Source organism: Tamandua tetradactyla, chromosome 7 (assembly GCF_023851605.1).
Source record: "Tamandua tetradactyla isolate mTamTet1 chromosome 7, mTamTet1.pri, whole genome shotgun sequence".
In the NCBI taxonomy this organism is placed as follows: domain Eukaryota; kingdom Metazoa; phylum Chordata; class Mammalia; order Pilosa; family Myrmecophagidae; genus Tamandua; species Tamandua tetradactyla.
Window position 1 is genome coordinate 133,979,583 of NC_135333.1, and position 22,281 is coordinate 134,001,863.

The window sequence follows — 22,281 nt, forward strand, 5'->3', positions numbered from 1 at the left end:
GTTTCTTCTCTAAAGCATTACAAAAAAAAAAAATCCAAAGCAATACAAAAGGTCTTCAGCTGACTCTTAGGAGCAAACAACATATGTTCTTGAACATCTGTGCTTTCCCCAAGCAATTTTTTTTCCATTATTGTGAAGAGAAAAGTTTAGTGGAATGTTTCTCCACAGAGGCACAAGTCTATAATACTCCCTGTTGATTACACATAAAAGACACAAAATATTAGTTTATTAAAAGCAGCTTCAACCATTGCTGTACAAAGCAGTTCTCTGATGGAACAGATTTATGAAGTAACAGCTGAAACGTATGCAGATCACAAGATACATGACAAATGTACTTTATTACATGGATCAGAAATACCATATGTCCTAGCCGTTACTGTACAATGATACACAACACCCAACTAAGACCATTTAGGTTTTGCTGATATTGAATGTGAGAGTAAGAAAGTGTTTCATAAGATAGCATAATGCCAAGACAATTCATCGTGTTAGGAAATTAAATACATTCTGCATATTACAAACTTAATATATTATAAAACGATACAATACTTTAAATTAAAATTTGAAGAACTTTATTCCATTCATTGTTTAAAGCAGATGTTTGTGTTTTTCTTCTTGTGGAAGTTAGTGGAATTTAGTGGAGTAAATAACCACTGAATAAATATCAGATTTAATAAGATTAACAGATTTAAGGATATTTCAAATGTTGTTACTTCTATCAAAAAGATATTCAAGTCTATAATCACGTAGTGCTAAAAGACACATAAGAGCAAAACAAGCTCAATACAGCTTCCTATAAGGCATTTCTTAGCAGGAAACGACTTTACTTTCAACCTAAATTTTAAGTGTAATGTTTTAATCCGTTCTACTGCATTCTAGCCAAGTGGCTGTCCAGCTTTAACTTGATAGGGTAGTACTCGCAAGGCTGCACATTCTAGCTTCCAACATCTTGGTTAGAAAATTCAAAGCCTGCTTCTCCATCCAGGGGTGAATGTTTCCCTGGCAGCATGAGAGATGACTCCCAGGCATGAGCCTGGCCCTGGCACCATGGGATCAATAATGCCATCCTCACCAAAAGGGGGAAAAGAAGTGTAACAAATGAGGTATCAGTGGCTGAGACAGTTCAAATAGAGTCGAAAGGCTACTCTTGAGGTCCCTCTTACACAAGCTTCGGTTAGACATTACTACCAACCAAAACCATTCCTGCCAATCCTAAAGAACCCCTAGGGAGTTATATAAAATTCTACAAAGGTGCCATGCACTTCCCAAAACAAACAAACAAGCAAACAAACAAAAATTCAACAAAAAGTGCTGCAATAACGGGATACTTTCATGGAAAAAGAATGAAATGTGACCCCACCATAGAGCATACAATAAAAAAAATTTTTTAATTCCTCAAAGGTTCCATACTCTAGGGTAACTTTCCAGAAACCTACAACTTCTAGATGGGTTCCTGGACCAATTAAGTCCTGCAATGCAAGGGGTCAGCCTCTCCAGAACATCAACTAGTTTCATCCCCCTATCCCATATTACTGACAGCCCCTTTCAACATGAAAAAGTCAGAATGGGCATTGCCCAAATACCCCTAAAGACTGGGAGAAGATAAAAGTGTGGAGTTATACAGAGAAGATAGGGTTTAACAAATGAGTAGATTGCTGAATCATTATATTGATATTTCTTTTAGTCTCCAGTGTCTTAGAGCAGCTAGAAGTAAAAACCTAAAAATGTGGAATTGTAACCCATACTAAACTCTGAAATCTGTTTCTACAACTAACCATTGTGATGTGCTCTGAAATTTATTGCTTTTTTGTATATATGTTATTTCTCACAAAAAAGAAAAAGTCAACTGTGATGATAAATCAACAGCTATATGATAATATTGTCAACCAGTGATTGTACACTTTGGGTGATTACATGGTATTTGAATATATAACAAATATCAATAAAAAATAATTTAAAAAAAAAAAGTCTGTCACTCTGTAGCTTCCTAGCAGAGGAATTTATTCGATAACCTGGGACTATCTTGCTCCACTACATACGACTTTGGGTAAGTTTATTTACCTCTTCAAGGCTCAGTTTTTACATCAGAAATAAGGATGAGAGTATTGATCCCATGGGATAGTTTTAAGGATTAAACGGATGCATGTAAAGCACAGTACAGAGTCTGACAAACAGTAAGCATTTTCTAAACGTTGGCCACTGTTTTTATTACTATTTTTCACCAATTAACATTTTATTTGACATCACATTATATTTTTCCCGCTATAACATAGAGACCCTTGACATTCAATTACATAAAATTTAAACCTCTTTTATTTAGCAGGGTGGACTCTGACCTGGCAAGAGCACTTAACAGCTTTCCTCCCCCCAACATTTCCTTATAAAATTGGTATATATGTGTGCTGCCATGGTGTTTTTATATGCCGGCAAATATATGGAACAAGAAACGTATCTTGTGCCTAGCACAAATTTCAATCACTATACCATGAAAAGTTAGTCATTTAGCTAGTAAACTTAGTTATAAATTTGGGTTCCTTGGGGTCTCTTTTAGATTTGTCCCAACTTTTTATTTTGTGGCTGGCATTTCACTTAACACACAACCACCTCTCATCACCACCACCAGCCCACTTCAGGTCTATGAATGTCATTTATAGCCAGTTATTTTTTTCTATTCCAACTCCCAGATATATAAGCAGATCCCAGGTAAATGTAGATCTAGATTTTGAAAATATCCTAATTTCCTAATAAGCACAAATACACTGCTTCATACTTATTTCAGGAAGCATGCAAAGCATGAAAAATAGCAGGGGAAAATATATCTACATCTACGTTACCTCAGATAAAAAGATGTGATCAAAACCACTGATTCATTCTACCTTAGAGCTTCAACCAGTTGTTTTTTCTCTCTCTGTGGCTTGGGCACCACTGATCATGGGCTACCCATTCCCCTTTAGGACTAAAGTCCATTTCTAATGGAGTGCTATCTAAGCAATTCCAATTCAGCTTAGGCCTACAGATTTGAGGAGCGTTCAATATCATTTTCCCACTGAAACCTGTTCTTTATCTGATCCTGAGCCTGCATCAACCCAAATCTAGGAACTGAATCAAAACGAGGTATTCTATCAAAGTATCCTAAGAATATAAGCTCTGGAGCCAGAATGCCTGAATTTGAACCCCAGTTTTATCAATATGGGCTGTGTGACTCAGTCTCCCTATGTGTAAAGAGGGATTATTAGTCCCTAACTCATAGGATGGCTGATTGGATTAACGCATTAATACTTTATTAAATAGTTCAGTTAATTTAGACCAAAGCCTGACACACAGTAAGCAATCAATAAATGAATGCAATTTCAATAATCTTTAAATTATACTTTAAATTTCTTTTAAAACAAAATAAAATGTTGGATTTAACTCTTAATGTGATTTAATCCACTCAGTCTAGTTATAAGAATGATTTGGTCCTTAGCTTGAGCTCCATCTGGTGGTTTTACAGCAATTTTCCAGAAAACACGAAATAAAAGATGACAAATTTCAAAAAGATAAGGTAATCATTAAAGGATTACACTTTTCAATGTGTAATCTTCAGGAATAAAGTGACCAAGAAGCAAAGCAATCATCTGTTTAAAATACCCTGGCACTAATTTTGAATACTAGTCTAAATTCTCCACCAAAATTTGGGGGTGGGAAAACTTGCTGGCAGTGTAGTTCAAGAACTCAGTGCCTTAGAGGACCTATTTACAACATAGTGCAAGTCAATTTCTCCTCAGTAGCCACCTTTCCAGAGGCTATGACACTTGGGAACAGGTTTTCCAAATGAGTTTTTTTTATAAAGGTGCTTTGATTTTATTAACTTTTAAATTAAATAAAAACTGGACAAACTTCATGAATGGTCAAACTCAGGTGAACATTCTTGGGTGAAATAGCTTCAAACTACTACTACTGGAGTTAAATTAGAGGTTTCAGCCACATAACCTTGGTATTGACCTTTCACTTCAAGACCTTAATGAAAAACAAGTGCAAGAAAACCTAGCCATGTTGTTCAAATTTAAGTAAGCATAAATTTAAATAAGATCAGTAAAATCACCGATGTAGGCAATTTTCACAAGGAAAACAAAAGGTAAACAATTCAGCTAGTATATTTAGGCTAATATCGTCAATGCCTTGATTGGATAATGTCAGCAAGTTTTTATTTCATGAATAAACATTAATGTGTTCACTTTTTCTCACAAATGCTACTTGCTAGTCATAACTATGCCAAAACACAAAAAGTCATGAATGGTATTCCTGTTTCCATTCATGTCTTTCTCTTAGCTTTTGAAAACATTTATTTTAGTGTTTTAAAATTATATACTACTTTTCAATGAGCAACCACTGAGTATACTGAGAAAAGTCTATTATATTAAAATGAGTTCAAGATTTTATTGGTATTAAATTTTACAGACTCAGTTCTCCTAAAAGATTTGGGACATGTCTCATTTATTTCTATACCATGCCCCAGTCTCACAAAGTGGCTGGCACAAAATTTTTCCTCTCAAGTTAACATCTTTTGAGCAGATGCACTGCTGTAAGCCTCAGGAGAGCAGACACTTTGTCTTGTTCCTTATATCCCCAGTGTCTGGAAATGTCTCTAGCACACAATAGGCACTCAACAAATAATGCCCTAATAATGTTCAGTATACATGAACATGTATTCATGTGAACAAATAAAGTGGTTAAGCTGAGTACAGTGAAATTTGAGAGCGAATGCTAAATTTAACCTGCTTAATGAAAAGTAAATTTAAATGGAATGAAACCTATAGGGAAGCAGATTTAATTAAAAATCAGTTTATTATACCAGCATTTCCAATAGCACATTCTATTCCTCAGAATATGAGTTTCAAAGAGTCAAAGTTAACAAGTTTCTTTACTGCTAGATCTCTATGAGACTACTGCTAATACTTATGGTGAATCTTCAAGTATGTGGTGTTCATCAAACTGATGTGACCATGTAATTTTTTCACCAAGCATCCAGGGGCACATATTCTGGGAAATGCTGCAGTATACTATATTAGGCTACATAAGGAAAAAACTGAAGAACATTAAACTAGTTCCCAGAAAAAATGTGAGATGTTCTAAACTCCTAAAAAATTCGGAGCATACCTATTTGTACATGTTGATATCTATTTAAGAATTAAAACTTTAAAGATTAAACTGAAGGGCAGGCAACTATGGCTCAGTGGCAGAGTTCTTGCCTGCCATGCTGGAGACCCAGGCTCGACTCCTGGAGTCTGCCCATGTCAAAAAAAAAAAAACAAACCAAAAAAACCCTGAAGACTGTCTTCTCTACCACCAGAAAACTATTTTCTCAAGGATTTATAACATAAAAGGTCAACCTTCACAATCTACACACAAAATATCCATTATTCTGAATTATAAAAAAATCAAAACTCTAAAAAGGTACTACGTATAAAGCCCAGTGACATTATATTTCAAAGTGATGATTACATAATAGCTTTCTTTAAATCTGAGTTAGCTCATCAAATTTGTCACTGTCATCTTTATCTTTACTGACTATAATTATCAAGTTGTAAGAATACATAATTACAACCATATTAATATTTGAAAGAATTTTGATACGTGGTAACACCTGGATACTGAACAGCATCTAATTAAGATATAGCTTTCATTCACCAAAGGAAATATTTTATGAAAGTTCCCAAAATAAATTAAGCAGTTATATATACTGGGTATGAACTGAAGAAAAGGGCTAAGCTGAAATATGGAAACACATAGGAAAACAATAGGAAGAATGAAATCAATGTACACATTCTAATCAAACATTGGTTCCAGGTATCATTTTTCATAAAGTTAGACTTTATGAGTCTACCAGGCCAAACCCTTTGCTGCCTTCGCTGCTTTTGCTTTGCTTTTCCCCTTTCCTTTCTCTCGCTTTGCCTTCAGTCTTTTTCTTTGCCTCTGGTTCATCCATACTGGGTACTGTCCATACTGGTCTAGTAGACTCTTTTTGTTTCTCTTAATATCGGTCTCCATCTTCATGTTATCTGAATTTAAAAAGGGAGAAACTGTTAACTCATGAAATGAAAACTAAACCATGTAAAAAACAATGCACTGAGAACTTCAGAATTGAAGAGAGTCTGAAACAACCAAACAAAATAAATCTACTGTTTATGGACCATTCTTTGACTAACACTCAGAAAATTCCTTACAGTACATTCAATGGAATCATACACATACTGCCATGTGTTCCTACAACAATGAAAGACGTAAAAAAATATCTTTGAGTAACTAAGGACACCATCTATTTAGTCACTGAGAAACTTTCAAAAGAAAGTTATCAGGGTTGTCTTTATTTGGAATAGTAAAAGTTAAATAGAAAACATTTAAAATTATGGCTTTGAGTTACTGCATTAGACATAAATCTATAGTTCTGAGCATGTGAATTATAAGAACATTTCTCAGATAAGTGCTTCCTTGAGCTAAATAAAAAATGCCGACAGGTCGTGGAAGTTAACGAACTTATTAGGAATGACTGTCCACTTCTAATGAAGAGGTTGTCCACCTGTAACTTAGAGGTAGCTTAGTATAGTAAGCAGCAGCATGCTGGGCCAACCAGAAAACGGACTTGGATACATCCAGGGGCTGCCATACAATCAAATGCCTATAGACTTGAAAAGGGGGAAGATGTAGAATATTTTTGTTGATGGCTGTTAATTCTCAAAATTGAGGTAAAAAGCTTTTCATAGATTTTATTTGTGTGGAGTGGGAGAGGGATGGAATGAAAAGGGAATATAATGGTCATTTTGAAGAATGGGAAGGGAAACTTTAAGAATTGGAATGTTGATGAATGCTGTTCTCTTCCTTGATCATAGCACAGCAAATAAATACACTTCAAGTTTAAGGGCTGGGTGTTACGAGTTCTTAATTAAGTTCGCTGCCAAATTCATGCCTGAGTAGGTGAAAACTTGCAAGTCTTTTCTCCTGCTGAAACCAGGATCATATACAGCCTCAATCTTCAGACCATATTAAGCCTTAGAGGTCCCTCGAACCTTTCAAAATCAAATACAGTGAAACACTATGACTTTCAGAATAGTTTAAGGGCAGAAGACTCACAAAATGGGAACTAGAGTTTGCACAAAGCAGAATGAAGGCCTGCTTCTACATGCCTAGGCTCTGTAGAGCTAAATTGTGTACCATTTACCTCAGTGTGTCAAGATTTGTTTATTCCTGTAAGTATGACTACTCTTGAGACATTGAGGCTACTGTACAAACATCAAAAGGCCTACCCTTAACAATCCAAAACATGCCTATTGATACGAACTGGCTTTAAAATAGTTTGGCATTGATTCTCCAGCACTACTATTAAATCTTCAAAGAATAAAAATATGGACAAAGTAGGAGGTTTGCAAAGGAGTATGTGGGTGTATATATGTAGGGATGGAAGGAGGACAGTTAAAAATGGGGAAAGAATCTCATAAAGGAAATAAGAATTTTTTTTAATGAAGCACATGAACTCACCTTTTTCATCTTCCACCGCACATTGCATTTTCTCTGGGTAATTTTTAGGTACCAACACAGTTGCTATCTCTTGAACATCTTTCATTAAAACATCACTATCTACTTTGAGAATATTTTTAAGTCTGCTCAGCTCCTTTGGTGCATTCTTCTTTCTCTTTTCAGCACGCATTTTCCTTTTCCACTTACTTCGTAAGCTTTTAGCCATGTTTTACTTGGAAAGATAACAAAAGTGCATATTCAAAAACAAATATTTACTATCCAAAAAAAAAAAAGCAAATCTTTCAAAAACCAGGCTGATATGTTTTGTATCTCCACAAAAGGCAAAGCAAGGGAAGGTTTTTTTTTTTTTTACTCTGTATCAATACGGCGCAGTACGGCTATTAAGTAACAAATAAGAATATCAAATCAAGTCTCCAGGTGGTCACTAGCAAACTATAAATCAAGCCAATTCTGCAAACACCCCAAGTTTTCTTAGAAGATACAGAAATTCAATTGCCCTGGAAATGCAAACAGCATTATCACCTTACAGTTACAAACAAAATATTTTAATGAAGATTATCTGTTAACTGAATTTGAATTTCTTCCAAACCTACCCTTCCCCCTATGCTAGTCTTCTGCACTGTTCACCCCCTCAAGCCAATCTAACTATTTTAAATTTTTCTCTCTATTCCCACCCTTGCTTTCTCCCTACCCCTCATCTTCAGGACCATCTCAACTCCTCCACAAGGCAGTTAGTGTCAGCTTTTAAACGCTTATAGCGTTTTAAAAATGCTACCTTTTTTTGAACTCATTAATGACTTCCCAGCTCAAAGATTCAAGACCTACAAGGTCATTTGTAACCTGGCTCCTGTCTTTTTCAATTCTATTTCAACACACTCTCCACCAATCCTTCAAGCTCTAACTACGTCACGGTCCAAACTAATGTCCACCTCAATACCTTTACATATGCTGTTTCCATACCTGGAAATTTTCCCCAAGGATCACTCCTTCACTTTGTTTAAACTTCAGTACCTCAGGGATGGCTTCTTTGACCTCTGTAATCTCCCCTCCCTTTATTTTCGTTCACATCATCCATTTATTTCCTTCTTATTACTCGTTACAATAGGAAACCGGCTTTTCTGTCCTCCCAGTTGCACTATGGGCTTTAAGACACCAGAAACTAAGCAAGTCTCGTTTACCCCCTCGGGGGTAGCACTTTGCACACATTAAGGGCGAGCTAAATGTGGAACGATTACTGAAATCCACCATAGCTGAGTAACGTTTCCGGATGCCAGAATCAAAAACCCACTCTGCACCCTTGTCTACAACAACCCAAGCCAGGTGAAGGGCTGGACTAGAAGGTAAAACACCCGAAGTTCGGGGTTAATCTGAACGGATGGCACTGAACCGCCAGGGAGGTAAATGTATGAGCAGTGCACGGTGCACAGACGCCACGAGCCACCAAGAACCCGGAAGTACATGCCAGTGAGGAAGGCCTATGTCTCAGGACGCGGGTCAAGATTGGCCCACAGAAGAACAAAGCTCGAGACTAGATTCTCTACAGGCGGCAGAAGAGAAAATTTCAAGTCCCATGCCACACCAGGCTCGGAAGGAACCGAACCTACCGGAGAAGATTCACAAGCCGCGGGCCTCAGACGGATCACGCCGACCGGAAGCCCACTTCCGCCTTCCGGGACGACTGCCCCGCAGGCGCGTTGCATTCCGGGAGCTAGAGCGCGTCTGAAACGCCCCGAGAGGCGGGGTCTTCGGGATCCCAGCTGGGCTGCGGTTCCTACTCTAGGTGTGAGCGCGGTTTTGGGAGCTTGTCTCTCTTAAGACAGGTAAGATGTTGACCTTGGAAAATGCGGAAAAGAATCCCGATCGAGGTTCCGAGCCCTGCAAAGCCCGCTTCCCGGACTTAGGTGGGGTAGCTCCGAAATTTAAACCCAAGGAGTGAGCAGAGCCAGGTGGCTCAGCCTGTCAGGGAGCTCGGAGCCGATACTTAACTCTCATATCCGGCCTCAGGGTTCACTTGAGGTTCACGCATCTCCTTAGTCTGAATCCTCTGTTCTTTATTTACAGCGCTTAAGTTTTCCCATCCTTGGTGATAGTCTCACATATGTCAAAACTTATCAAATTGTACACTTTAAATATGGGACTTTTCTTGTATGCCATTTATATCTTGATAAAGCTATTAACAAAAACAAAACTTTCCCATCCCAAATAAGAGTCCAAACGGTAAAAGTTCAGTCAACGTTTACCTGGCTGATCACTTACTGTATACCACAGTGCTGAGCCTAGAAGTTATGTCGCACTGGTCACAAACAGCGCCACTTTTTTCATTTTACATAAACTCCTAATAACATAAACTTTAAAATTAGACAGGTCTGGGTTGTGTTCTTGGTTCCGAAACTTGTGCGTGATGTTGGGTGAGTAATTAATATTTCAGAGCCTGAATTTTCTTGTCCGTAAAATTAAGGTAATCTAGAGCTCAGAAGACACTCAGATCCTAGGTAGGTGATAAGAGTTCAAGAAACGGTAGCTCTATCATTTTTACATTATGGTTTCAAACATATTCAAATACAGTACATATTCAAATACTTGGTCAAAACAGTGCTATTTTAAAGTATTTTCTAGAGAATTAGACATGTAACCCCCCCCAAAACAGGAAATTGTCTAATAATGGTCTAGTAAATTCCTGTCTCCTTGGTAGTAGAGTTTTTGCTAAGACAATTTGTAGGTACCTTTTTTCTTGAAATTTGTGTCCTTTAAAAAAACTATGCATAGTATGGACACTACGTAATTGAGAACATGGTGTTTTTGTTTTTAAACACAGGCTGAAAAAAACTGTTAACATGGTAAAAAAAAAAGGAGCATGTCTAAGGAAACTATGACTTCTTTAAAAAGATTAAGTTTTTATAGAAGTAAATTTCTATTATTTTGTTTCATATTTTCCATTAACCATTATCCAAGTTTTTCAAATTAGAACTTAGCCACCTCTCCCACACACACACACACACACGCACGCACGCACGCACGCACGCACACACACACAGTATTTTAGAGAAAGTTCACTTTCAGAGAGTCCAAATGACTACATCTTGCTTTGAACATACCAGGTCAAGACTGTTTTTTTTACATGGTAGGCACCAGGAAACGAACCCCGGTCTCCAGCATGGCAGGCAAAAACTCCGCCTGCTGAGCCACTGTAGCCTGCCCAGGACAAAACTTTTGAATAGACAATTGGCACCAGCAATAATAACTGAAAATGTCAAGGTGTTAAAACATATGCCATAATTCAGCATTGCTAATGCTTTAAAAAGCTGAATCACAGACTGTATATTGAATTTTTCTCTAGTTTATATAAAAGCAATTCTAACAGAATAGTTAAATATCCTTAGTATTTTTAAAAATTCTTAATTATTTCCTCATTCTAACATTTGAGTGTGTACTCTATGATAGGTACTATGTTAGGTATTCAAAGATGAAGGAAACCAAACTACTGTCATTAGGAAACTTTAACCTCTGATGGAGAGGCTTAAGAACTAATGTGGAATTGTTTTGGCTTCTTGTAGGGCTAGAAGGAGACTATGGAACTGGAGGCACAGAGGGTAGCACAGAATACCTAACAGGACACAGACTGGCTCCCCATATCAGAGGCATGCTTATTCTACTAATGTCAGGTATTGGGGTGCCTGGAGTCATGCATCTCCCACAGAGCCCCTGATCTGTATCATCATTAGTAAGGAGCAGGAAGACTTCTGGGTTTCAGATGGTGACCCCATACTGCCCAGAACCTAGGTGATGGAGACTTCAAGACAAAGCTCTAAAAAGGTGAAAGGAACAAAAGAAAAGAATCTTAAGTCCCCAGCTGCTCCATAAAGGCATGTAGATGACGGCTGACACCACTAATCTCCAGAACTGCCTGAAGTGGGTCGAAGCCAGGTCTGAGGCCTACAAAGAAGAAACGAATGCAGAAAGGCACAGTCCACTGCACCTCTTTCCCCAAATTACATTCAATAAAAACAGAGGTTCTCAGATACTGCTCTTTCCTCATTTTCCTTCTACCTTTCTGGTTGTTCTCCTTTTAATCCCTTGCACATTAAGTTGCTGAAGACTCTTTGTCAAAGTCCTGCAAGTTCCACTTTCTTAATATTTCTGGATATTTATTTGATACAAAAAATTGAAAGTGCACATGCTCTTTTTTATCTAGCAATTCCACTTTTAGGTATATTCCCTGGCCTAGGCAAATTCTTGCACCTATGCACAGTGAGACACATAGCAGCACGACTGTAATAGTAAAGGAGGAAAAACCATATAAAATTCATTGAGAGAGGAAATATAAATAACTATAGTTAATTTATAAAATATAATACTCTATACTTCTTGATCTTGGAATCACTTTTAAAAATATTTATCATATTAGAAACTGAAACAATTTTTTGAAAATTCATCTACATCATTAAAAAATGGCACATTTGCTACATGTTAACATTATCTTTAAGAAAAATAACCATATTTTCCAAACCAAAAAATATCTTAATGAAAAAAAGGCACTGATTTACATTTTTCAAATATCAAATCTGCTTCTTATTTAGTATCTTTAACTCCAATTCAGGGGGTGCAAGGGTAGTACAGTGGTAGAATTCTCACCTGCCATGTGGGAGACCTGCGTTCAATTTCCAGTCCATACACTTCCCAAAAAAACAAACAAGCAAAACTAACTAACAAAAATTCAGCAGTGCTGCAATAACAGGATACTCACATACAAAAATAATGAAACGTGACCCTGCCAAACAGCATTAAAAAAAAAAAGTCCAATTCACTCCATTCTGCCTTTGGATTGAAAATAATAATAGTATTAATAATATCACCTAACATTAATTAAGCACTTATATGTGAGATTCTAAACCAAGGATTGAGAAATAGAACACTGTGAAGAACAGTAAGATTTTAAGTTCAAAAGTATATAGAATACACAACTAGAGCAATTTATAAGATTCTACAAGGGTTCCAGGCATTAGAGTAACTTGCCAGAGATCTACAGTAACCTCTAGATGGGTCCCTGGTCCAGATAAGTCCTGACACTTAGCCCAGCCTCTCAAGAACATCAGATAGTTCCATCTCCCTACCCCATATCAGTGACAGACCCTTCCAATATGAAAAATTTAGAATTGCCATGGGCCAAACACCCCTAAAGAGAAGTATAAAAAGATTAAAGGTGATGGTGGAATTATACATAGAAGATAGGACTTAACAAATGAATACGAATGCTGAATCATTTAACTGATATCTCTGAGTCTCCAGTATTTTACAGCAGCTAGAAGTAAAAACCTAAAATTGTGAAATTGTAACCCAAGTCAAAGTCTGAAATATGTTCTACAACTAATTGTGGTGCTTTATTTTGAAATTTATAGCTTTTTTGTATATATGTTATTGTTCACAAAAAAGGAAGGAAAAAAATTCAATTGTTATGACAAAAAAGTATTTAAGCCCTCTAGCCTCCTATATTCTAGAGCAGCTAGAAGGAAAAATATGAGAGGATCATATGGTAGCCCATGACAAACTCTGGGATCTATCCTGTAACCACTTTTTTTTTTTTTACATGGGCAGGCACCGGGAAATGAACCTGGGTCCTCTGGCATGGCAGGCAAGCGTCCTTGCCTGCTGAGCCACCGTGGCCCACCCTGTAACCACTTTTTGAAGACTGCTTTGAAAACTATTGCTTTTTTATTTCTTAGCTTTGTATATATGTTGTACTATACCATAAAAAAAGTTTTAAAAAAAGTACATAGAGTATAAGTAACGATAGTAAAATATTTAAAATTTATATCTCCAATTTTATTACTTAAAGAGTTTCTATACACTGCTTTAAATCACTTTTTATTAACTGCTTCCAGTAAACGCAACAGGTGCAGGAACAGATTGATGATATCCAAATAGAGGCTAATGGCAGCCAGTATATACTCTTCAGGTGATAACCTATGCATCAGTGAGTGAGTGTCATAGATGATGAATCCGCAGAAAAGAAGTGCTCCCACAGCAGCCAAGACCAACTCTACTGTCTCACTATAAAAAAACAACTACAGGCAAGAGATTAAAGGAATATGTTTTTAAACTGTATTTTAAACACTAAGCAAGAGATAAAAGGAACGTTTTTAAACTGTATTTTAAACACTACTAAGCATACTTAAGTTTCTTGCCACAATGATCTACTGCTACATACATATTTAATAGTGATGTACAACTTTAAATACAAATGTTAAAGGCAGAAAAAGGCAAGGCAGGTCTGCTCTTGCTTCTTTGGAGGAAAGGCAAATGGATAAATGAAGGGATATCTTCCTTTCACTTAGACTACCCACCTGACTTTGAACAGTAGCCTTCCAAATATAAATTAAAGATACATTTCTTTTTGAAAAGTATATGTGCCACATGGAAGTTGGCAGTTAAAAGTGAGGGTGTCATCCTAGAATGAGCTGAGACTCAGCATCAAGGGATTGAGAAAAACCCTAGAATGAGCTGAGACCCAGCATCAAGGCACTGAGAAAACCTTCTTGACCAAAAGGGGGAAGAGTGAAATGAGACAAAGTGTCAATGGCTGAGAGATTCCAGAGTCGAGAGGTTATCCTGGATGTTATTCTGGCGCATATCACCTTGTTATTCAAGATGTAAGGGAGAGGCTGGAGGGAAATGCCTGAAAATGGAGCTATGTCCCAGTAGCCAGGTTTCTTGAAGATGATTGAATAATGATATAGCTTTCACAATGTGACTGTGTGACGGTGAAAACCTTGTGTTTGATGGTCCTTTTATCTACCTTGTCAACAGACGAGTAGAATATATGGAATAAAAATAAATAATAGGGGGAACAAATGTTAAAATAAATTTAGTTTGAAATGCTAGTGATCAGTGAAAGCAAGGGGTAAGGGGTATGGTAGGTATAAGTTTTTGCTTTTTTTTTTTTCTCTGTTTTCGTTTTATTTCTTTTTCTACTCTCTTTTTATTTTTTTCTGAATGGATGCAAATGTTCTAAGAAATGATGAATATGCAACTAAGTGATGATATTGTGAATTACTGATTATGTTAATTTTTATTTCATTTGTTAATTTTTTAAATTAATAAATAAATTTAAAAAGTGAGGGTGTCTATATGATTTAATTTATTTGCTTATTCATCTTTTGTTCAATGAGTAATACTACTCAATATAGACCCTGATTTTTAAAAGCTATTTGTAGTCATTCTATATATAAATGTTCCAAATAATTATTACTAAGTGTCCTAGTAAAAGAGTACCTCTTCCAGCTTTTTGAGATTATTTATATTGTATGGTCAGAACTATTTTTCAAGTTACCATTCTAAAACAACTTACCTTTAGGAATCCTGACAGGCACAAAATCCACAAAACAGCAAACAGCCTATAAAAACATAATATTAATAATTTAGAATATTGTTCCCTACAAAACAAGTTTGTAAATTCATTCAAAATTTTCTGAGGAAACAAAGCCAACTAAAAAGTAATATATCCATATTTTTACCAAATAAGACTTAAAATGTAAGAATTCATAAGCATAATAAAGGCTACACTTATTTTAAATAAGGTTTTTTTTGGGGGGGGGAATTGAAAAAAATAGCAGCCTATTCAACATTTGTTTTTATAGGTGTACAAAACCAGTTCAGAGTATCATTTTTTTAAGTTTTCAATCAGAACACAAAGAAAATATAGATATAAACAGAAATATTATTGGAAATATTTTAATTCAAAGATTCATGAAAACTTCTAGAAAAATATATACATGAACAAATGAAATATAACTGCATTTTTAAACCAAATAATAGTAATAGCAAACTATTCTGAGAATGTGTATATCCATTTAAAGTTCCTCATGTCCTTTCTATTCTATTCTTATATATTATAAAGCTTAATTTATGCACATAAATTTGCCACTGCTATAATTTTATGAGTTACCATTTAATTGTTATAAAGTATATGACAAAGGATGTCTAAGAAGTCAGTCCTTTGTTATTACATGTGGAACTTGGAAGCCCAAAAACACTTATTTGAGGCTTCAAGCCACAAGGAAGTAATAGGGGATGAATTTACCCTCCCTCCTCAACTAAAAACTAGACAAAACATATGAAATAACAGTTTTCATCCATTGGACAGCAAGCAGCAAAGGTTAGTGATTCCTAAGACAAGGGAAACAAGGAGGTGTTTCCTCAACCTACTGACTGGAGATAGTTTCAGGCCACAGTTGTAGGGTAGGAGAACCCAAATAGAATCTAGTGATCTCCCTGAGTTGAGGAGAGAAGAATTCAAAGGTCAGGAGGTCAAGATGACTAGAATTTACAGGACAGAGTACCAGAGAGAAGGGAGCTATATGGAAAGAAAATGCCATGGTGACATGCAGACGTTTCCCTTGAGTTTTTAGCTGAGTACTGATCAATACATGTATGTAGGGAAATTATCAAGGCTGGAGAAACAACCACAAAAAGGAGTAGACAGAACAATCCTCAGAGCTCACACAGGGCTAGGAATAGTTCCTATTCCCACACTAGCCAGAATGGAAAGACTTCCTAATACATGAGGCATGGAACAGTCCTCCTGAAGGTTATTATTGTCTTAGTAGTGGGGCCAAATTAGCCCTAACTATAAGTTGTTCTGGAGTGCCTAACAGAGCTTTCAAGCAAGACTTTAAAGAATCAGACTGTTTCCAAGGAACATTAAGTGCATCCTAGAACAAAGCCAAAAATATTTAAAGGAATACAAAAAAAAAAATCCAGCACTCAGCAATGTAAAATTTATAATGCTGGAATCCAATCAGAAATAACACAGGCATAAAAAGAACTAAGGAAATATGACCCATAATAAAGAGTAAAATTAATTAACAGGAACAAATCCAGAAATGGCACAATAATAAAATTATCAGAATATGACACTAAAAATATATTCCATATGTTCAAGAAGATAGAGTAAAATGTGATCATAAGAAGAGAAATGGAAGATACATATATATACACAAATTGGACTTCTAGAGATGAAAAATGTAATTTCTGAAATGAAAAATATACTGGTTGGGATTAAAACAAGATTAGGCACTGAAAAAGAAAAGATTATTGAATTTGAAAACAGCAATAGACACTAACGAAAATGAATTGCAGAAAGAAAAAGAATGAAAAAATTTCAACAGAGCATCAGTGAAGTGTGGGTCAATATCAAGTAACCTAACAGACATAACTAGAGTCCCAGAGGAGAGGCAAGAGAATGGAGAACAGAACAATATTTGAAGAAATAATAGCTGAAAGTTTTCAAAATTTGGTGAAAACATTGAATTCATAGATTCAAGAAGCGGAAAAAAAAATGAAGAAAATCACACCTACAAACATTACAATCAAATTACAGAAGACCAGTGATGAGAAAAATATTAACCAGAGAGGGTCAAAGAAAGTCAGAGTTAGTAATGGCTGGAAAGGTGACTTGAACTGTATAATAAAGAGAGAGGAAGGAATGGAATTAAATCTAATGTAAAGCAATAAAGAGAGATTCTTAGAGAAGATATAGAAAGGCCAAAACAAAGCAAAAGCAAAAGAGAAAACATTAAAAGTAGCCAGGGGAGAAAAGACACATTACAAACTTAGAGAAAAACATGGTAAGAGAAACAGTGGACTTCTTGTCACAAGCCACACAAGCCAGAAGACAGAAGAGTGACATCTTTAAAGTACTGAAAGAAAATAAATAAATTAAAATGTCAACCTGGAAATCTCTGCCCAGTGAGAAAGCTTTTAGAAATGAAGATAAAATATTTTTTTCAGACATATAAAAGCTGAGAGAGTTCATCACCAACAGATCAGCACTACAAGAAATGTTTAAAGGAAGTCCTTCAGGTAGAAGGAAAATTATGCTGATGGAAATTTGTATTTATACAAAGAAATGAAGAACAGCAGAAATGGTGAACAAAAAAGAATTTTTTCCTCTTTTTTAAGTATTTTAAAAAGATACTCTAATGTTTAAAGCAAAAAATAAACAAATGTATAACTAGAATGAATGGCTACAACAGAACAAAGGCACTGGCGAAGAGATAAAAGTATAATACCTGTAAAAAGTTTAATACTATTTGAAGGTAGACTATGATCATTTAAAAGTGTATACTGAGAAACCTAGAAAAACTTCCATTTAAAGAGCTAAAGCTAGTAAGTCACTGAGGAGATAAATGGAATAAAATACTCCATTAATCCAAATGAAGGAAAGAAAAGAAGAAAACAGAAACAAAGAACAGATGGGACAAACAGAAAACAAATAGCAAGATGGGAGGTTTAAACCCAACCATATAAATTATTATATCAATATAAGTGGTCTAAGCATACCAAGTAAAAGAGAGAGATGGTCAGATTGGATAAAAAGGCAATATCCAACTATATGCTGCTTACAAGAAACCTGTTTTCAATACAGATGCAAATTAGTTAAAAAATAAGAGCATGGCAAAAGATATTTCATGCCAACATAATAAAAAGAAAGCTAGAGGGCAGTTCAACAGTGGCTCAGTGGCAGAATTTTCACCTGCCACGCCAGAGACCCAGGTTCAATTCCCGGAGCTGGCCCATGCCAAAAGGAAAAAAAAGAACACTATTAAAAAGAAAGCTAGACAGAGAGTGCCAAGATGGCGCCTTAGCGAGGTTGGGATTTAGTTCATCCTCCAGAGCAGCTACTAAATAGCCAGAAACACTACAGAACAACTGCTGGGGCCACGTGAGTGACTGGACACACAGCGTACCCCAGTCTGGACCAGCTGGACTGGCTGTGAGCACCCCCAGAACTGTGAGTTCCCCAAGCTGAGGCACTAGCCCCCTCCCCCACAGGCTGCTTCCCAGAGGAGGAAGGAAAGGGACTTTACCAGCAGCCGGGGCTGAGTGTAACTAAGCTCCAATTGTGGAATTAATTAACAACTTCTGACTACTAAAAATACACCCCCAACTCAGCTGAACCTCAAGTCAAAGAGGAGGTTGCTGATTTTTGCCCCAGTGCTGAGGGGGCAGGGCTGACTGAAAAAGAGAAAAGAAAAAAAGAAACAGGTTTTTTTTGGATTGCATAGCATATAAACTTGAAAGGGTTCGGGCCTGAAGGAAAAGAGGGGGCACATAGGATCTGAAGGTACACAAAGCAACATACCAACTTATGTTCCTGATTGTCAAATCCGAGGAACATGGGTCCTGCTCTGAGAAGGACTTTTCTCTTTCCTTTTTGTGACTGTGTTTCTATGGCTTGACTGCCCTTGGATCCAGCAGCAGGGCTTCTCAGGCTGCAACTGCCCCAGGCACAAGCAGAAACTAACTTGTTTGAGAGCTTGTCTGGAGCCTGTGCCTTCCCCAGGAGAGGGGTGGGGCCCAGCTCAGGGGGATTCCCTCCTTCAAGGAATTCAGACCCAGAGTCTGAAAAATTGAAGCAATTAAAGCCAGCCTACAACCTCTCCTCTGTCTCCACCACAGAATCTGCTGAAGTTAAAGGTACCACATCACCTTAAGCTGGTGGGACCTGCAGGCAGAAAAGCGCCACATACTGGGCAGGATAGGAAAATGCAGACTTCAGAGGGTTCATAGGAAAGTCTTTCAACCTGCTGAGTCTCACCCTCAGGGAAAACTGTTGCAGGTGACTCTTTCCTCCTGATAGGAGGCCAGTTTGGTCTGGGAAAAACTGGCTGGGGTCTATAATGTCTAAGTAGACTCTCCTATGTGGTGGTGGTGGTAGGGAAAGGCACCATACAGGCAGGGCAAGAAACAAGAAAACAAGAACTGAAAAATTCTGCTCGTTAAACAAAACCTAAGCTAGTGGTCCAGAATAAGCTGAACTGAATGTCAAAGAACAGACAGACAACAAAGTCATCCAGCAAGAAAATCCTAGTAAAAGAAATGAAAACAATCTCCAGAATAAACTAATTAAGGTAATTAAATGTCTAGACACCAGCAAAAAATAACGAATCACATTAGGAAAATAGAAGATATGGCCCAGTCAAAGGAAAAAACCAACAATTCAAATGAGATACAGGAGCTGAAACAATTAATTCAGAATGTTCGAACACACATGGAAAACATCATCAAAAACCAAATCAATGAACTGAGGGAGGATATAAAGAAGGCAAGGAATGAACAAAAAGGGGAAATCGAAAGTCTGAAAAAACAAATCGCAGAACTTATGGGAATGAAAAGCATAGTAGAAGAGATGATAAAAAACAATGGAAACCTACAATGTCAGATTTCAAGAGGCAGAAGATAGGTTTAGTGAACTGGAGGATGAAACATCTGAAGTCCAACAAGCAGAAGAAAATATATGGAAAAGAATGGAAAAATATGAGCAGGGATCCAGGGAAATGAATGACAACATTCACTGAAGCACATGAATATACATGTTGTGGGTGTCCCAGAAGGAGAAGAGAAGGGAAAAGGAGGAGAAAAACTAATGGAGGAAATTATTACTGAAAATTTCACAACTATTATGAAAGACTTAAAATTACAGATCCCAGAAGTGCAGCATACCCAAAACAGAATAGATGCAAACAGATGTACTCCAAGACACTTACTAATCAGAATGTCAGATGTCAAGCAGCAAGAGAAAGGCAATCCATCACATACAAGGGAAGCCCAATAAAACTATGTGTAGATTTCTCAGCAGAAATGATGGAGGCAAAAAGACAGTGGAATGATACATTTAAATTACTAAAAGAGAAACACTGCCAACCAAGAATTCTATAGCCAGCAAAATTGTCCTTCAAAAATGAGGGAGAAATTAAAACATTTTCAGGCAAAAAATCTCTGAGAGAATTTGTGACCAAGAGACTGGCTCTGCAAGAAATACTAAAAGGAGCACTAGAGACAGATATGAAAAGACAGGAGAGAGATGTGTGGAGAAGAGTGTAGAAATGAAGACTATCAATAAAGGTAAAAAGAAGAAAAACTAGATACGACATATAAAATCCAAAAGGCAAAATGGTAGAAGAAAGTGTTACACATATAGTAATAACACTAAATGTTAGTGGATTAAACTCCACAGTCAAAAGACAAAGACTGGCAGAATGGATTAAAAAACAGGACCCATCTATATGCTGTCTACAGTAAATACATCTTAGACCCAAGGATAAACATAGGTTGAAAGTAAAAGGTTGGGAAAAGATATTTCATGCAAATAGCAATCATTAAAGAGCAGGAGTAGCTATACTAATATTCAACAAATTAGACTTCAAATGTAAAACAGTTAAATGAGACAAAGAAGGACACTATGTATTAATAAAAGGAACAATTCAACAATAAGACATAACAATCATAATTATTTATGCACCGAGCCAGAATGCTCCAAAATACATGAGGCAAACACTGCAAACACTGAAAATAAAATAGACACATCTACCATAATATTTGGAGACATCAATTCCCCACTCTCATCAATGGACAGAACATCTAGAGAAAGGATCAATAAAGAAACAGAGAATCTGAATAATATAATAAATGAGTTAGACTTAACAGACATTTATAGAACATTACACCTCACAACAGCAGAATAAATCATTTTCTCAAATGCTCATGGATCATTCTCAAGGATAGACCATATGCTGGGTCACAAACCAAGTCTCAATAAATTTAAAAAGTTTGAAATCATACAAAACACTTTCTCAGATCATAAAGGAATGAAGTTGGAAATCAATAATAGGCAGAGTGCCAGAAAATTCACAAATATATGGAGGCTCAACAACACACTCCTAAACAACCAGTGGATCAAGGAAGAAATTACAAGAGAAATCAGTAAATATCTCAAGGCAAACGAAAATGAAAATACAACATATCAAAATTTATGGGATGCAGCAAAGACAGTGCTAAGAGGGAAATTTATTGCCCTAAATGCCTATATCAAAAAAGAGGGAAAAAATCGAGGAACTGTCTACTTAGAAGAACTAGAGAAAGAACAGCAAACTAACCCCAAAACAAGCAAAAGGAAAGAAATAATGAAGATTAGAGCAGAAATAAATGAAATTAAGAAGATGAAAACAATTGAGCAAATTAACAAAACCAAGCTGGTTCTATGAGAAAATCAATAAGATTGATGGACCCTTAGTGAGGTTGACAAAAAGAAGAAGAGAAAGGATGCAAATAAATAAAATCAGAAATGGAAGAGGAGACATAACCACTGACCCCACAGAAATAAAGGAAGTAATGAGAGAATACTATGAACAACTTTATGCTAATAAACACGACAATGTAGATGAAATGGACAACTTTCTAGAAAGGCATGAACAACCAACATTGACTCAAGAAGAAACAGACAACCTCAACAAACCAATCACAAGTAAAGAAATTGAATCAGTCATTAGAAGCTCCCCCAGAAGAAAAGTCCTGGACCAGATGGCTTCACATGTGAATCCTACCAAACATTCCAGAAAGAATTAGTACCAGTCCTGCTCAAACTCTTCAAAAAAAACTGAAGAGGAGGGAAAGCTACCTAACTTATGCTAAGAAGCCAATATCACCCTCATAACAAAGCCAGAAAAAGACATTACAAAAAAAAAACAAAAAAAAAACCCTAAAGACCAATCTCTCTAATGCATATAGATACAAAAATCCTCAACAAAATTCTAGCAAATTGAATCAAACAGCATATTAAAAGAATTATACACCATGACCAAGTAGGATTCATCCCAGGTACGCAAGGATGGTTCAACATAAGAAAATCAATTAATGTAATACACCATATCAACAAATCAAAGCAGAAAAACCACATGATCATCTTGATTGATGCAGAAAAGGCATCTG

The 22,281-nt window shown here is 36.4% G+C and overlaps 2 protein-coding genes and 1 long non-coding RNA gene across 5 annotated transcripts in view; 1 reads left to right on the forward strand and 2 right to left on the reverse strand.

The window, feature by feature from the left end:
• Positions 1 to 197: 197 nt before the first annotated feature.
• Positions 198 to 9,243, reverse strand: LLPH (LLP homolog, long-term synaptic facilitation factor). Of its 2 annotated transcripts, none has more exons than XM_077111330.1 (3): positions 9,120 to 9,243; positions 7,516 to 7,726; positions 198 to 6,041 (listed from the first exon to the last, which is right to left on the reverse strand). In XM_077111330.1, the coding sequence occupies exons 2-3, from the start codon at positions 7,718 to 7,720 to the stop codon at positions 5,863 to 5,865; spliced, it is 384 nt and encodes a 127-aa protein (XP_076967445.1). In that variant the 5' UTR covers positions 7,721 to 7,726; positions 9,120 to 9,243; the 3' UTR covers positions 198 to 5,862. The 2 variants fall into 2 exon arrangements, with proteins under 2 accessions (XP_076967445.1, XP_076967447.1); XM_077111332.1 differs by lacking the exon at positions 9,120 to 9,243 and adding an exon at positions 8,978 to 9,113.
• LOC143642657 (uncharacterized) lies at positions 8,958 to 11,534 on the forward strand. The gene is made up of 2 exons (XR_013155780.1): positions 8,958 to 9,335; positions 11,070 to 11,534. It is a non-coding gene; the product is annotated as an uncharacterized LOC143642657 (long non-coding RNA).
• Positions 11,535 to 13,313: 1,779 nt separating this feature from the next.
• Positions 13,314 to 22,281, reverse strand: part of TMBIM4 (transmembrane BAX inhibitor motif containing 4) — a 29,564-nt gene continuing 20,596 nt past the window's right edge. For both annotated transcript variants that reach the window (XM_077111333.1, XM_077111334.1), the window contains 2 exons: positions 14,861 to 14,906; positions 13,314 to 13,577 (listed from right to left, as the gene is read on the reverse strand). In XM_077111333.1, coding sequence (XP_076967448.1) covers positions 13,371 to 13,577; positions 14,861 to 14,906 — 253 coding nt within the window. In that variant the 3' untranslated portion in view covers positions 13,314 to 13,370. The remainder of the gene's footprint in view (positions 13,578 to 14,860; positions 14,907 to 22,281) is intronic.

Bases quoted from the DNA above. Each gene is read 5' to 3' on its own strand.
- LLPH (XM_077111330.1), bottom strand. From the start codon at position 7,720: ATGGCTAAAAGCTTACGAAGTAAGTGGAAAAGGAAAATGCGTGCTGAA. The intron at 6,042-7,515 runs GTGAGTTCATGT...TTTTAAATTCAG, and splicing joins TGCGGTGGAAGATGAAAAAG to ATAACATGAAGATGGAGACC.